The 14,813-nt window shown below is 43.0% G+C and overlaps 2 protein-coding genes across 2 annotated transcripts in view; both read left to right on the top strand.

Annotated features, from left to right (window-relative positions):
• Positions 1 to 2,317: 2,317 nt before the first annotated feature.
• Positions 2,318 to 3,877, top strand: LOC121583407 (nucleoredoxin-like protein 2). The gene is made up of 2 exons (XM_041899584.2): positions 2,318 to 2,844; positions 3,419 to 3,877. Exons 1-2 carry the CDS (start codon positions 2,543 to 2,545, stop codon positions 3,588 to 3,590), a joined length of 474 nt encoding a protein of 157 aa, XP_041755518.1. The 5' UTR covers positions 2,318 to 2,542; the 3' UTR covers positions 3,591 to 3,877.
• Positions 3,878 to 7,240: 3,363 nt separating this feature from the next.
• Positions 7,241 to 14,813, top strand: part of LOC121582833 (chondroitin sulfate N-acetylgalactosaminyltransferase 1-like) — a 49,133-nt gene continuing 41,560 nt past the window's right edge. The window contains exon 1 of the mRNA XM_041898967.2: positions 7,241 to 7,864. The gene's annotated coding sequence lies outside the window, so the exon portion shown is untranslated. The remainder of the gene's footprint in view (positions 7,865 to 14,813) is intronic.

Here is a 14,813-nt window from a genome sequence, read left to right on the forward strand (position 1 = left end):
GCTTCTCCATCTGGCAGTCCATGGAACATTTCTGGGATCTTTTATTTCAGCTCATGAAACATGGGATCAACACTTTACATGTTGAGTTTATATTTTTGTTCAGAAAGTATAATTAGGGTTTTCACTTACACTTAATTGTGTTTAAAAAAAAAAAGAAACTATATGATTTATATGGCCCCTTTTAGATGATGTTGCTCTTTAATAACTTTGTAAAATACAGTGCAATTGGATGGTTGCAGATACATGTACTGTATAGTTGATTCTTCATGTTCGTTGTTGTCTACTTGGCTTCTATTTGACCGTGTCATCTTTTATTGTTCTGAAGAATGTAGATAGTTAATTTAATTTGCATTTAGAGGTGTGCACACATTTAAAAACATGTACTTTTTATAATTAGTATCCATATAACATTTGAAAAAATTAAAACTTTATGTGAAGTTGTATGTTGGTTTCTCTCTTTGTGGTTTCTCTCCTTTTAGGGATGCCAGACTTTGGTATTTATCTTATATAAGTTTACTCCCTTCATACTCTAATAGATAATATGTAATAGTCATGAGGCTATTTGTATTGTGTAAATATTACTGATTGTACCTTTAAATAGTTCTGTAGAGGACTGAGGACACTGATGATACAGGAAACTCAGAAGAACAAGCAGAGGATTTCCAGCAAAGAAGACGAAATCAGTGATTGTTATTGGTTCAAAGCAGCGACGAAGTCCGGCGGACTTCAGGAAAAAGAGATGTCCGGAGTATCCGTAGTCCTGTGGAGGAAAAACGATGTCTAACAGACAGCTGTGGGATAAGGAGATGTATACTTGGATGACGGAGGAGGAATGGAAGAAAAAAGAGGCAGAGGAGGTCTAAGAGAGAGAGGGAGGAAGATTGTGAGCTTGAGTCTGGAAGAAATGGCGGGAAAAAGGGAGAAGGTTTGGTGAAGAAGAATGGTAGGAAATGTAAGTAAAGTGAGCTGAAGACAGGAGGAGAAATGGAAGTGAATGAGGGTGAAGTATCGGAGGTGTTACGTGTGGTGAAGTACTCAGAGCCAGAGGCTTGCACAGAGGGTCAGGATAAAGATGAGTCTGTGACAGTAGGAGTGAAGTTTTTGGAAAAAGTGGACCCTTGCCTTTTGGCTGATCCATTTGTGGTTTCAAGATGGGTGAAAAAAGCGTTGGGTATAGTGGAATCGGTGAGGGTAACCAGAAGTGGTCTAGTGATAATTGTTTGTGTTTCTGTTGGGCAGAGGGAGAAGGCGCTCAGAGTTAAACAAATGGGGGAAAGAATTGTTAATTGTTTCGCTCTCAAGAAAAGGGTGCCATTGAAAGGAGTGTTTACTGGGGTAGCAGTAAATGTAAAAGTGGACCAACTGAAGGGGAAGATTCCCGGTGTTTGTGATGCTCGTCGTTTGGTGCAACGCAAACAGGGTGGCGAGAGTGGGGAAACAGAACAGTCATTGTCTGTTCTTTTGAGTTTTGAAGTTGAGTCTTTGCCTGACAAAGTGAAGTTAGGATATATAAGTTATCCTGTACGAGTTTATGTGCCGAATACATTACAATGTTACAGGTGTCAAACTTATGGTCATGTGGCAGCAGTATGTAGGAGAGAGGTTCCAAGGTGTGATAAGTGTGCAGAAGGGCATGAGACAAAGGAATGTGTAGCATTGGGGAAAGTAGTGGTATGTGCTAATTGTGGGTGTGGCCATGGGGCTGGGGATCAGAAATGTCCTGTGCGAGAGAAACAGGTTGAGGTTTCCAGGGTAAGAGTAGTGAAGAAGTTGTCATATGTTGAGGCAGTGAAGAAAGTAGAGGAAGAGAGGTCAAGGGGTGGGGAGTGGTAGATATGTACCAGAACAGAGGGATAGGCCAACAAGTGATATAAGTTTCAGTAAGATTGGATTTTTAGCGTTTATAGCAATGGTTATTAATTGTACTGCAGGGATGGAAGTCAAAGAAAATTGAGGTTGTGGTGGCAGCTGCAGAGAGGTATTTGGGTGTGCGAGACTTGACATCAGAAGAGTTACAGGGAGTGTTAAGTGGTGATGTCCCATCATTTCAGGTTGAGGGCATGATGTAGGAATGAATATATGTAAATAGTGGAGAAGGGTGGTGTTAATTATTAATAATAATTTTGAATTTGTGAGTGTAGTGTTAGATTTATTTCTTTCAAGCAAAATATAAGGGAGTTGTACTCCAGTCTGGTAGGTGGCGGTAATGCAACAAATTGGATGCCAACCGCCGTTAAACCTAATTGAAGACGAAGAAGCAGAAGAGGACACTGATTGGCCTCGCAAGATGTCAATCAAATGGGCTTTTTTTTTTTTTTTAGCTAAACAACAGCAACAAGCTCCACACAGCAGTGGGTAGGGTTTGTTATGACAGGTATTAAAGGGATTCAAATAGTGATTGAACACTGAAAATGATGACAGTGTTGCACTTGGACCAAAGTAACGGTTCACGGCGAGCAAAGCTACAACGGTGACCGGCCTGAACTGATTTTGGCTACAGTTGCGTATTTCGTTATTGTTGCGCGTGTTGTCTGACCCGACGATGGTGGAGGTATTTGTTGGAAAAACTCTCCTCAATAAAGAAGGGGATCTTATTGACCCAGAAGAAGCTCTCATGAATAAAGTAGTGGGAATATATTTTTCTGCCGGCTGGTGCCCGCCTTGTCGAGATTTCACCCCTATTCTATGCGATTTTTACACGGAACTTGTCGAGGAGAGCGAACCACCTGCACAGTTAGAAATCGTTTTCATATCTTCTGACAAGTCGAATGATGATATGATGGAGTATTATCATGACATGCACGGAGATTGGCTGGCCCTGCCTTGGACGGATCAATACAAACAGTAAGTTCTTATGACTGTCTCATCTTTCATGTAGCCTATTACCATTTGAGTTATTGTAAAGAGATAGTAGTGACAAACATTTCTGCAAAAACATGGTTGAACTGATTTTAGGACTATATGCTTTCCTCCACTGTCTGCTAAATGATGTAAATGTAATGTAAATGTCTAGCCATAGTACAGCGATTGTAAGCAACAGCCTTTGTAAGAGGTTTATGGGTCACCCTTTGAGGGATTAGGTTTAAAAATAGGGCAATGTCTCTACCTGCCTGATGAGACAAGTGATTGGAGCTCAGCAAGGGAGTTTACTGTATTCCTCTGCTAGATTGGGACCTGTATTTTGTGTTGTACAACGTGTGTTCTGATAGTCTGAATGTTATGTTCACCCATTTCATTGATAATCGGCCTGTCAATTATGAGCAATGTGTGTAGCTAACCTACCAGCCATCCCGCCAATAATTGGTTTCCGGAATGACACAATCCTTTGTGCCTTCATAAAAAGTGAACCTTTGTCTGGTATAAGCCATACAGTGAAAAAGTCATGGTTATGCCCTGTGCTCTTCCACTTCCCCTTCAGTGACTTAAAGAAGAGATTCAATATCACAGCGGTCCCTAAGCTGGTGATTGTGAAGGAGAATGGAGACGTGATCACAGACAAGGGAAGGAAACAGATCCGGAACCAGGGCCTAGCCTGCTTCAGGAGCTGGTTGGAGGTGGCTGAAGTGTTCCAGAACTTTAAAGCTTTGTAGACATTCTAGAGTACATCATTCTACATTATAGAGCACCTTCCTGCTCCTGACCCATAAAAACTATTATTTTCTAGCAATACTGTCGATACTAAACTTCTGCACTACAACAACAACAATGGGGCTTTTTTTCTAAATAGGCTTTTATAATACCAGCTACAATAGAAACAATGAACAGACATGAGTGGCTTATATTTTCAGAATACATATTTTGAGGTGTTCGGCTATTTTTATATTTTGTTTTATATGACTTAAAATGCACAATAATTAAATCCTTTGCTCTCTGTTTACAGAGTCTTGTGTTGTTGTGTTATGTATGGAACATTCAAGTCACTGTCATTCCCTAGTGTGCCATTAGTATGCTACTAGGAAAGCCCATAGGATAGTATTTCCACCTTAGCTAATACACCTGAGTCTCGCTCCTCATTGCCTTTGCACCTCTTTGCATTTAAGCATAATTTTGTTTTACTTGTAAATTGGCATGCTCCTCAACTTTGATTATGATAGTCTAGTCACTCAGCACACATCCCAGTCTCTGTAGATTTGATTGTTTTTAAGGTTACCGTAGAGCCTTGTTGTAATCATGCAAAGCAGACTCCAGAGATTCTATCATAACAAATCATGTTGATGTACATGAATTTAATAATGTCCTTTTGATGACTGTAAACGAACAAGGTAATGCTAATATCGTTGCACTTTATTTCAGTGATATTATAGCAAGTTCACTTAATACCAGAAGATGTCGCTATAGACTCACTTATGAGGCTACATCCTCAGCTCTAGATTGTTAGAAACAGCACTATATCTTTCTTTCCTCCTAGGTTGTATGTTTTTCAACCTTATTTTGTGAGAACATTTATTGTAAACAATGTCCTTTTAAGATAATATTTTGCGAGAGTTGCTATTGCAGTATGTCAAACAGGGAAACTAGTTTGAGGGGGATTTGACCAAATGTTAAGCTGAACTTGACCCTTTGCAGTAAGAGGCTTTACAAATTGGAGGAATTCTGTGTTAAACAAACCTCTCAAAATGGCATAGGCATAGCGTTTGCTCCTCCCATCCGATTACATTATGGTCTCTGACTGAAATACTGCCTACATAGTGCTGAGTGGGCCGTTCAGTCCTCAGGTGAATTCACTTATGCAATAATGGGGAATTATGTAGAATCTGTGGAAGAAACTTGCCGTCCTTACTCAACTGAAGTGCCTTTAGGTCAGCGTCTTGACCATGAAAATGTCTATTTGGGTTTTGATTAAAGATTTTTTGTCAAGGTGGGCAACAGGTGATCAGAGCTACCTTTACACCTTGTTCACTTAAAGAGGCTTGAACTACACTCTAAAAATGAGGGGTTCAACAAGGGTTCTTCTAAGATCCTCAAAGTTCTTTGAAGAACCTTAGGGTTCTTGGCACTGAAAAAGGTTCTTCCAAGAACCCCATAGGAGGAGGGGTGCATCGAGGAACCTCCTTAGTTGGTGGGGGTTCTTGCAGGAACCTAACTGCCCAACTGAAACATTTGGATTTGAAAGTACAGCAGGTGCAGGCACTTAACTGAAAAATGTAAAGATCTCCTCAATTTAAGGTAAGGTTTGTCCCTTGTATAATCTAAATTGATATTGTTTTATGATGATACCGTCTACCTTTTCATATTTGTGCAAATCTTTCTGAAACAGAAAATGGACACAATTCAATGGATATCAATCAACAAAGAGGTAAGACTATGTAGGCTATAATAATATGTTGAAGTCTAGCTGTATTGGGTGCAGATGACTGAACTGCTCACTTTTGTGTCTGTGTCTGCAGGTTTACAGACGAGGAGGCATACAAAGGTATGTCAATTGGTATATGATATGTTATGTAGATCACATTTACTATCCTCCTCCCTTACCTCTTCAATGAAAATCCCATAGGCCTCTACATTATGGACAAGGTATGTGTATGAAAACCATTATCAAAACAGTTATTTTCATTCACATTCACCACATAAACCAAGGTATGAATTCTGTTGTGTGCATGTTTTGTTAATTATCTGTATAATTACAATTTTTTTGGATTCACAGACTTCACCCTCCTTACAGCTCTGATGAATATAACAGGAAACCTGTTCAATCATCATGCACTGCGAAATCAATCTGGCTATGGATATGGAGAACATCAACACTCGAGAGGAAATACCCATTGAACTTGGGGCTCTGCTGGGAGTTTCTCATATTTGGATTTTTTATTCTGCTTTGCCACTAAAATTATAAGGGACAAACCTTTCCTTACATTGAGGAGAGCTTTACATTTTTCAGTTAAGTGCCTGCACCTGCTGCCCTTTCAAATCTAAATGTTTCTGTTAGGCAGTTAGGTTCCTGCAAGAACCCCCACCAACTAAGGAGGTTCCTCAATTAACCCCACCTCTTATGGGATTCTTGGAAGAACCTTTTGGGGGCCATTTTCAGTGCCAAGAAAACCTAAGGTTCTTCGAAGAACTTTGAGAATCTTTAGAAGAACCTTTGTTGAACCCCTAATGTAGTTCAAAACTTAACCCCAAAAGGTTATTTGAAGAACCCCTAAAGGATACTCCAGGAACATTTTCTTTTTAGAGTGTAGCGAGCCTGTGATTACAGGGCGAGCTCATACCTGTGCCATAAAGGTCTAGACCTCTTGGCGGAGGCCATAGTTTGCTCATAATATGGAGGAATAGGCTACCAGGTATAAGGCAAAGAGTCCCTCTGACGCCTGACAAAACTGACAATATACAATATTGTTTAGCTCTTCTTGATTCAACCATGATATATACCTTTGCTCAAAGAGCAAACTAAAACCCCTTTGGCTGTTTGACCAGTTTATACTGCTTAAATGCATGGCACACTATCACTTGCGCTGTTCTCAGACCTGCTTGAACCAGACTTACCAAGTATTCAAATGAGCCACTGCTCTGAGACCTGTTCTCAGTGTGCTTCGAGACACAGCCGGTGGGATTGTGTGAGTAATGAGTACGGCCCTGATGAATAAACCACTGTATGGTAGCGGCGGTTGTGGTTTTCATACCGCTGCTGAGCTCTGCTTCTAAACCGCAATGTCAACAGAACAGAGTTGCAACAGGAGGACCTTAGTATTTCCTTTTCTCAACTGACAGAGACTCGTGTTACCGGAATAATGGACCTGATGTTGGGACCAAATAGGATTAGGCTTTTATCCATCAAATTGATCTTGATTTATTTCCGCATGTATGTTAGCCAAGAACAGTAGGCCTACGTTTGATATTTCACAACCACAGTTTTACTTGTTCATACTAATTTAGATCAAAGGACAGAATCGAGTGTGGAGCGCTTTATAGAATGCGTGTCAGGGGCGTTTCTCAACTCTCATCTCCCCGATTTCTTCACATGGAACTGTCAGTCTATTTCAGGGCCAGACCAAAGAAGATACAGCACAAGTTGCACAACTGAAATTGGGCATTGACGAATCCAGATCCACATGTCGCATACATTAGGAGATTCAGTCAAATAAGACTACTTTCTTGCTGGCCTGTGTATGAACAACCTGGTCTCAGAGCATTTCGTATTATTCTGTAAGTAAATCCGAGGGACCCCTTTTAGTATGATATGTTACGTTTCGTATGGTAGGCCTATGTATTAATTTGTGGATGTCCATCAACCATTTCGTTTGATATGTTATGAATTACAATTCGTATTATATGTTACTAATTTGCAAAACATACAATAGGGAAATGGTTAGCTAACATGCGAAATTGCTATTAAAGTACTAAGTAGTTGAAAAGTTGCTAATTAGTTAAAATGCTAAAGTTGTCTGAGATGACATTCGAACTCGCAACCTTTGGGTTGCTAGACCTTCAGGTTATACGCCCCACCCCTCCACTCTGACCAACCAACCTACTTTCGTTTTTTTGTTGTCTTTGTAACAATCTGTTTTATGTAACCATACCAAACTTAACATATCGTACTAATTTGGGGTCCCGGGTTTACATTTACTATGTTACGTCTAGTCTATGAGACCAGGCTGGTATGAAAGCCAGTAGTTTATTGTGCTAGTGGCTTGCTGAATCAGGTAACAACACGTCCTTTATGTGAGTGGCTCGAGGAGAGGCGGAGGAATCAACCCGGTGGGCTCGCGGATCCTGTTCCTGTCAGAGTATACATACACATACACACTTTAAGCTCGTGTTCACGGACTCAGGAGCTCGAAGACCGGTCCGGTGTTGGTTACCGCACCGTGCGCTTCAGCGAGCCCCTCCGCTGGAATTAAGAGAAATGGATGAATGAAACTGAAAGGTATTTATTGTTTCATCTTGTCTGTCTAAAGCGTGAGATTGTGATGCTGTGGGTAAGTAGGATAAACGTTGCCATTGGTTGGATATTGTTTGAGAGTTGGTGTTGATGGTTACTTCAGGGTAAAATTTGGTGAGGAAATTGTTTCACCTTTAAGTAGTGAGTTCAGCCATTTCAAGTCAATTTGTAAAATTAGTTGGTGTGTGTGTGGAAAGAGAGGAGACTCCTTGAATAATGGTGTCTCATTCATTGAGACAGGATAGTGGGATGTTTGTTGTTTAAATGATGGGAGGGCAAGATTATATTGGGAAGAGAATGGACTAATAGAATATGGAGTGGAAATGGGATTGTGTCTATGAGATGAAAGAGGGTAGTGTTGGAATGAGATGAGACAGTATCATTACTCTCACTTCTCCAGCATTAAGCTATTGGGGATAGGATGGAAGGGGTTTAGTGAAGAGGAGAGGTGTACACGGTTCTCTCATGTTAATAGACATCATGATGACACATTTCTTCTGTGGGAGAGACAGACTGGCACTGACTTAAAGAGGCATTATGTTGCAACGCTCCTACCGTTTCTCGTGTGAATAGAAACCTACAATGGTAGCACAGGTTCCCTTTTACCTATTACTTCTCTCTTTCTCCATCCCTCCCGCTCTCTCTCCCACGAGTCCGTGCACGCGATTCCAGATATCTTTACCTCTGAATAAACTGCCTTTATTATACCATATCCACCCTGTCCAAAGTCTCTACTTGGTCTCAGTTCTCCAGTAAACTTGTGATTATCAACAGTACACAACGGTAACAAACAATTGGGGGAACTCACGGGGCAGATAGTAACCACTTAAAAGGAAGCGATTCCCAAACCTTCCATAACAAAGCCATCACCTACAGAGAGATGAACTTGGAGAAGAGTCCCCTAAGTAAGCTTGTCCTGGGCCTCTGTTCACAAACACAAACAGACCCCACACAGCCCCAGGACAACAACAACAACAACAACAACAACACAATTAGACCCAACCAAATCATGAGAAAACAAAAAGAGAATTACTTGACACATTGGAAAGAACAAACAAAAAAACAGAGCAAACTAGAATGCTATTTGGCCCTAAACAGAGAGTACACAGTGGCAGAATACCTGACCACTGTGACTGACCCAAACTTAAGGAAAGCTTTGACTATGTACAGACTCAGTGACCATAGCCTTGCTATTGAGAAAGGCCGCCGTAGGCAGACCTGGCTCTCAAGAGAAGACAGGCTATGTGCACACTGCCCACAAAATGAGGTGGAAACTGAGCTGCACTTCCTAACCTCCTGCCAAATGTATGACCATATTAGAGACACATATTTCCCTCAGATTACAGCGATCCACAAAGAATTCGAAAACAAACCCAATTTTGATAAACTCCCTTATCTACTGGGTGAAAAACCACAGTGTGCCATCACAGCTGCAAGATTTGTGACCTGTTGCCACAAGAAAAGGGCAACCAGTGAAGAACAAACACCATTGTAAATACAACCCATATTTATGTTTATTTATTTTCCCATTTGTACTTTAACTATTTGCACATTGTAACAACACTGTATATATACATAATATGACATTTGAAATGTCTTTATTCTTTTGAAACTTCTGAGTGTAATGTTTACTGTTAATATTTATTGTTTATTTCACTTTTGTTTACTATCTACTTCCCTTGCTTTGGCAATGTTAACACACGTTTCCCATGCCAATAAAGCCCTTAAATTGAATTGAATTGATAGTAAGGTCGCAATGACACAGAAAGCAGTTCAATGTCGGGGTACAGAGTCGCTCTCTTACCAGGATCGCGGTCCGTTCTGACCAGGGTGAAGGTGGCCGGCTCCACTTCTCTGTCCGGGACTCATCCAGCCAAGTCTCCCAGCTGTATTGGGATTCAGCTGCCAGCAGCGTTTTCATTATTTAGTCCGTTCGTAGCGGGTATGTACACAATCAACAAGATCAGTCCAAAACCAACCACTGGAAATCCATGGTTGGCAGAATGTTTGTAAACTAAGTCTACAAATTAAAAACATAAAATAACGCCGCACTGCAGGTCGCAACAGAGACGCTGATAGCCGCCATTGTCTTAGTTACGTTCAACGTTACGTCACGTATGACGAAAGCGCGTAAGTGCAAGCCCACAGACACCCATAGAGAATGTATTGAAAGCTTTGAAATGTGAAAAAATAGATTTTACATGACAGGCTATGAGAGACTTCTGGGCGATTTTCAACTTGACTGAAATCGCCCCAAAAACGGGCGGGGCCATTTGAAGCACGACTTTAGCCTGATTTGACATTTAGTGGCTGGCAGATCAGACGTGAACACTGATAACTGCTGTTGCCGTGATATAATTGATTAGAAAAAAAATCCCTTCCTTTTCCCGTTTGGCAGTGCGTCGCCCATATCGCCCTATTGAACAAGCCGTCCCTGCATACAGTGCCTTCGGAAAGTATTCAGCCCCCTTCACTATTTCCACATGTTGTTACGTTACAGCCTTATTCTAAAATTGATTAAATAATGTTTTCCCTCTTCCTCTACACACAATACCCCATAATGACAAAGCGAAAACAGGTTTTTAGAAATATTGGCTTTAAAAAAAAAAAAGGAAAAAAAAATTATATATACAGTGAGGGAAAAAAGTATTTGATCACCTGCTGATTTTGTACGTTTGCCCACTGACAAAGAAATTATCAGTCTATAATTTTAATGGTAGGTTTATTTGAACAGTGAGAGACAGAATAACAACAAAAAAATCCAGAAAAACGCATGTCTAAAATGTTATAAATTGATTTGCATTTTAATGAGGGAAATAAGCATTTGACCCCCTCTCAATCAGAAAGATTTCTGGCTCCCTCTTAAAGGGAGTGCTCCTAATCTCAGCGTGTTACCTATATAAAAGACACCTGTCCACAGAAGCAATCAATCAATCAGATTCCAAACTCTCCACCATGACCAAGACCAAAGAGCTCTCCAAGGATGTCAGGGACAAGATTGTAGACCTACACGAGGCTGGAATGGGCTACAAGACCATCGCCAAGCAGCTTGGTGAGAAGGTGACAACAGTTGGTGCGATTATTCCCAAATGGAAGAAACACAAAATAACTGTCAATCTCTCTCGGCCTGGGGCTCCATGCAAGAACTCACCTCGTGGAGTTGCAATGATCATGAGAACGGTGAGGAATCAGCCCAGAACTACACGGGAAACACATTAAGGTCCTGGAGTGGCCTAGCCAGTCTCCAGACCTTAATCCCATAGAAAATCTGTGGAGGGAGCTGAAGGTTCGAGTTGTCAAACGTCAGCCTCGAAACCTTAATGACTTGGAGAAGATCTGCAAAGAGGAGTGGGACAAAATCCCTCCTGAGATGTGTGCAACCCTGGTGGCCAACTAGAAGAAACGTCTGACCTCTGTGATTGCCAACAAGGGTTTTGCCATGTTTTGCAGAGGGGTCAAATACTTATTTCCCTCATTAAAATGCAAATCAATTTATAACATTTTTGACATGCGTTTTTCTGGATTTTTTTGTTGTTATTCTGTCTCTAATTGTTCAAATAAACCTACCATAAAAATTTTAGACTGATCATGTCTTTGTCAGTGGGCAAACGTACAAAATCAGCAGGGGATCAAATACTTTTTTCCCTCCCTGTATATATACTGAAATATCACATTTACATAGGTATTCAGACCCTTTACTCAGTACTTTGTTGAAGCACCTTTGGCAGTGATTACAGCCTCGAGTCTTCTTGGGTATGATGCTACAAGCTTGGCACACCTGTATTTGGGGAGTTTCTCCCATTCTTCTCTGCAGATCCTCTCAAGCTCTGTCAGGTTGGATGAGGAGCGTCACTGCACAGCTATTTTCAGGTCTCTCCAGAGATGTTTGATCGGGTTTAAGTCCAGGTTCTGGCTGGGCCACTCAAGGACATTCAGAGACTTTCAGAGACTTTCAGAGTCCCGAAGCCACTCCTGCATTGTCTTGGCTGTGTGCTTAGGTTCGTTGTCCTGTTGGAAGGTGAACCTTCACCCCAGTCTGAGGTCCTGAGTGCTCTGGAGCAGGTTTTCATCAAGGATCTCTGTGTACTTTGCTCCGTTCATCTTTCCCTCGATCCTGACTAGTCTCCCAGTCCCTGCCGCTGAAAAACATCCCCACAGCATGATGCTGCCACCACCATGCTTCACCGTAGGTATGGTGCCAGGTTTCCTCCAGACGTGACGCTTGGCATTCAGGCCAAAGAGCTCAATCTTGGTTTCATCAAACCAGAGAATCTTGTTTCTCATGGTCTGAGAGTCCCTTAGGTGCCTTCTGGCAAACTCCAAGCGGGCTGTCATGTCCCTTTTACTGAGGAGTAGCTTTCGTCTGGCCACTCTACCATAAAGGTCTGATTGGTGGAGTGCTGCAGAGATGGTTGTCTTTCTGGAAGGTTCTCCCATCTCCACAGAGGAACTCTGGAGCTCTTTCAGAGTGACCATCGGGTTCTTGGTCACCTCCCTGACCAAGGCCCTTCTCCCCCGATTGCTCAGTTTGACTGGGAGGCCAGCTCTAGAAGAGTCTTGGTGATTCCAAACTTTTTCCATTTAAGAATGATGGAGGCCACTGTGTTCTTGGGGACCTTCAATGCTGCAGAAATGTTTTGGTACCCTTCCTCAGATCTGTGCCTCGACAAAATCCTGTCTCTGAGCTCTACAGACAATTCCTTCGACTTCATGGTTTGTTTTTTGCTCTGACATGCACTGTCCAACTGTGGGACCTTATATAGACAGGTGTGTGCCTTTCCAAATCATGTCCAATCAATTGAATTTACCACAGGTGGACTCCAATCAAGTTGTAGAATCATCTTAAGGTCAATGGAAACAGGATGCACCTAAGCTCAATTTCGAGTCTCATAGCAAAGGGTCTGAATACTTATGTAAATAAGGTATTTCTGTTTTTTGTATTTTTAATACATTTACAAAAATGTCTAAAAACCTGTTTTTGCTTTGTCATTATGGGGTGTTGTGTGTAGATTGATGAGGAATTTTAGAATAAGGCTGTAACTTAACAAAATGTGGAAAAAGTCAAAGGGTCTGAATACTTTCCGAAGGCACTGTACATACACACACACACACACACACACACTCATCCAGCCAGCCCACCCGCCTAATGTCATGCTAAATTCTGATGACTATTGGGGAGATTAGCAGTAAGAGATTCATTGGGAATATTGTGAGAGACTTGAGTGTCGGTATTTAGGTTGGGCCCTGTAACGATCCCGGCTGTCTGAGTCGGGGTCTGGTCGTAATCTCCAGTTTCCCGAGGGTTCGGGAACGCTCCGGGGAGCGCTCTGGTTTCCGCACCTGCTTCCTATTAGCAATCTGCACACCTGGGCCTAATCAGCACCTTTCTTAGGCTCTGGCCCAACATCCAGTTCCTGCCGGATCGTTAGCCATGAACAGTAGGTGTACTGTGTATCAGCTCAAGAGTATCTTGCGTGAGTTTTGTTATTTTGTACTTTGTTGAGTTTTTGTGTTCTTACCTCCGTTTTTGTTCCACCTGCAGTCACACGTCCGGAACCTTCACCCCACCTCTGCCTGATGGTCGGCGGCTGCCGAGCCATCACTGGACCCAGACTGCACCCCCAACTACTCAACCACGCCGCCCGCTCTGTCTCTGGATTATACTGCACCTGTTGTCGTATCTAATAAACCCTCACCTTCGTTCAACTCTCCTTGTCCTGGTCTGCTTTTGGGTTCTGGCTGAGGGAACTGTGACAGAACGATCCGGCCAATTATGAACCCAGCGGACCTGGACTCTGTTCGCCATGCCATTACCCAGCAGGAGAAGATGTTGGGCCATCATAGCATGGTACTACAGGAGATCGCGTTGTCAGTTCGGAACCTTTCTACCGGCCTGACGGAGGTCCAGAACCAACGCCAGTGTCCGGTGGAGGACTCACTACCGGTTTCACCCATCTCGCCTGCCGCTTCTGAAGTTGTGTCCCTCCGTGAGCCCAAGGTCCCGACGCCGGATAAATATGAGGGGAGCTGGGAAGATGCCGTTCCTTCCTTATGCAGTGTGGATTAGTGTTCGATCTACAGCCCTACTCTTATGCCACTGACAAGGCTAGGATAGCCTTTTTGATTGAGTTGCTGCGTGGTCGGCGCTGGAGTGGGCTTCAGCCGTTTGGGAACGACAGGATCCCTGCATGGCTTCATACCAGGGGTTCACGGCCGAGATGAGGAAGCTCTTCGACCATTCCGTCCGAGGAGGGGACGCAGCTAGGCGTCTGTTTTCTCTTCACCAAGGAACTCGCAGCGTGGCCGACTTCGTGATCGAGTTCAAGACGTTGGCTGTGGAGAGTGGGTGGAACGAGGAGTCTTTGCAAGCGGCCTTTTACCAGGGCCTGTCGGAGCAGCTCAAGGATGAGTTGATCTCCTATCCGGAGCCTAGTGACCTGGACAGCTTGGTAGCCTTGTCTATTCGGGTGGATAATCGAGTCCGAGAGCGAAGGAGGGAGAAGCAATGGGGTCCGTCCAATCGATCAGCTTCTCAGTTCCCAGTCGGATCGGGTGGTGGACCAGAACACGTCGATCATTCTCCACCACTAAGGATTAGTAGAGAGGACCTCTCTCCCGATTCTGAACCCATGCAAGTGGGGGCGGCACGGGTTAACCAAGGAGGAGCGTCAACATAGACGTAAGACCAACTGCTGCCTCTACTGTGGTCGCTCGGGACATTACATCTCCACTTGTTCCCGGCGGTCGTCAAACTGCCCGGCTCGCTCAAGTTGGGAGGACTTTTAGCGAGCCAGTTTCAACCTCTCAGTACCTCTGTCAGACCCCGCTTCCCGGCTACCCTTGTGAACAGGAATCAGAGCTTAGCGCTTAACGCTTTTATCGATTCAGGTGCCGATGGGAGCTTTCTTGATGCCGAGTTGGTGGAACAGCTGGG

This window comes from Coregonus clupeaformis, chromosome 15, assembly GCF_020615455.1.
Source record: "Coregonus clupeaformis isolate EN_2021a chromosome 15, ASM2061545v1, whole genome shotgun sequence".
Classification (NCBI taxonomy): Eukaryota; Metazoa; Chordata; class Actinopteri; order Salmoniformes; family Salmonidae; genus Coregonus; species Coregonus clupeaformis.

Bases quoted from the DNA above. Each gene is read 5' to 3' on its own strand.
- LOC121583407 (XM_041899584.2), top strand. From the start codon at position 2,543: ATGGTGGAGGTATTTGTTGGAAAAACTCTCCTCAATAAAGAAGGGGAT. The intron at 2,845-3,418 runs GTAAGTTCTTAT...CTTCCCCTTCAG, and splicing joins TGGACGGATCAATACAAACA to TGACTTAAAGAAGAGATTCA.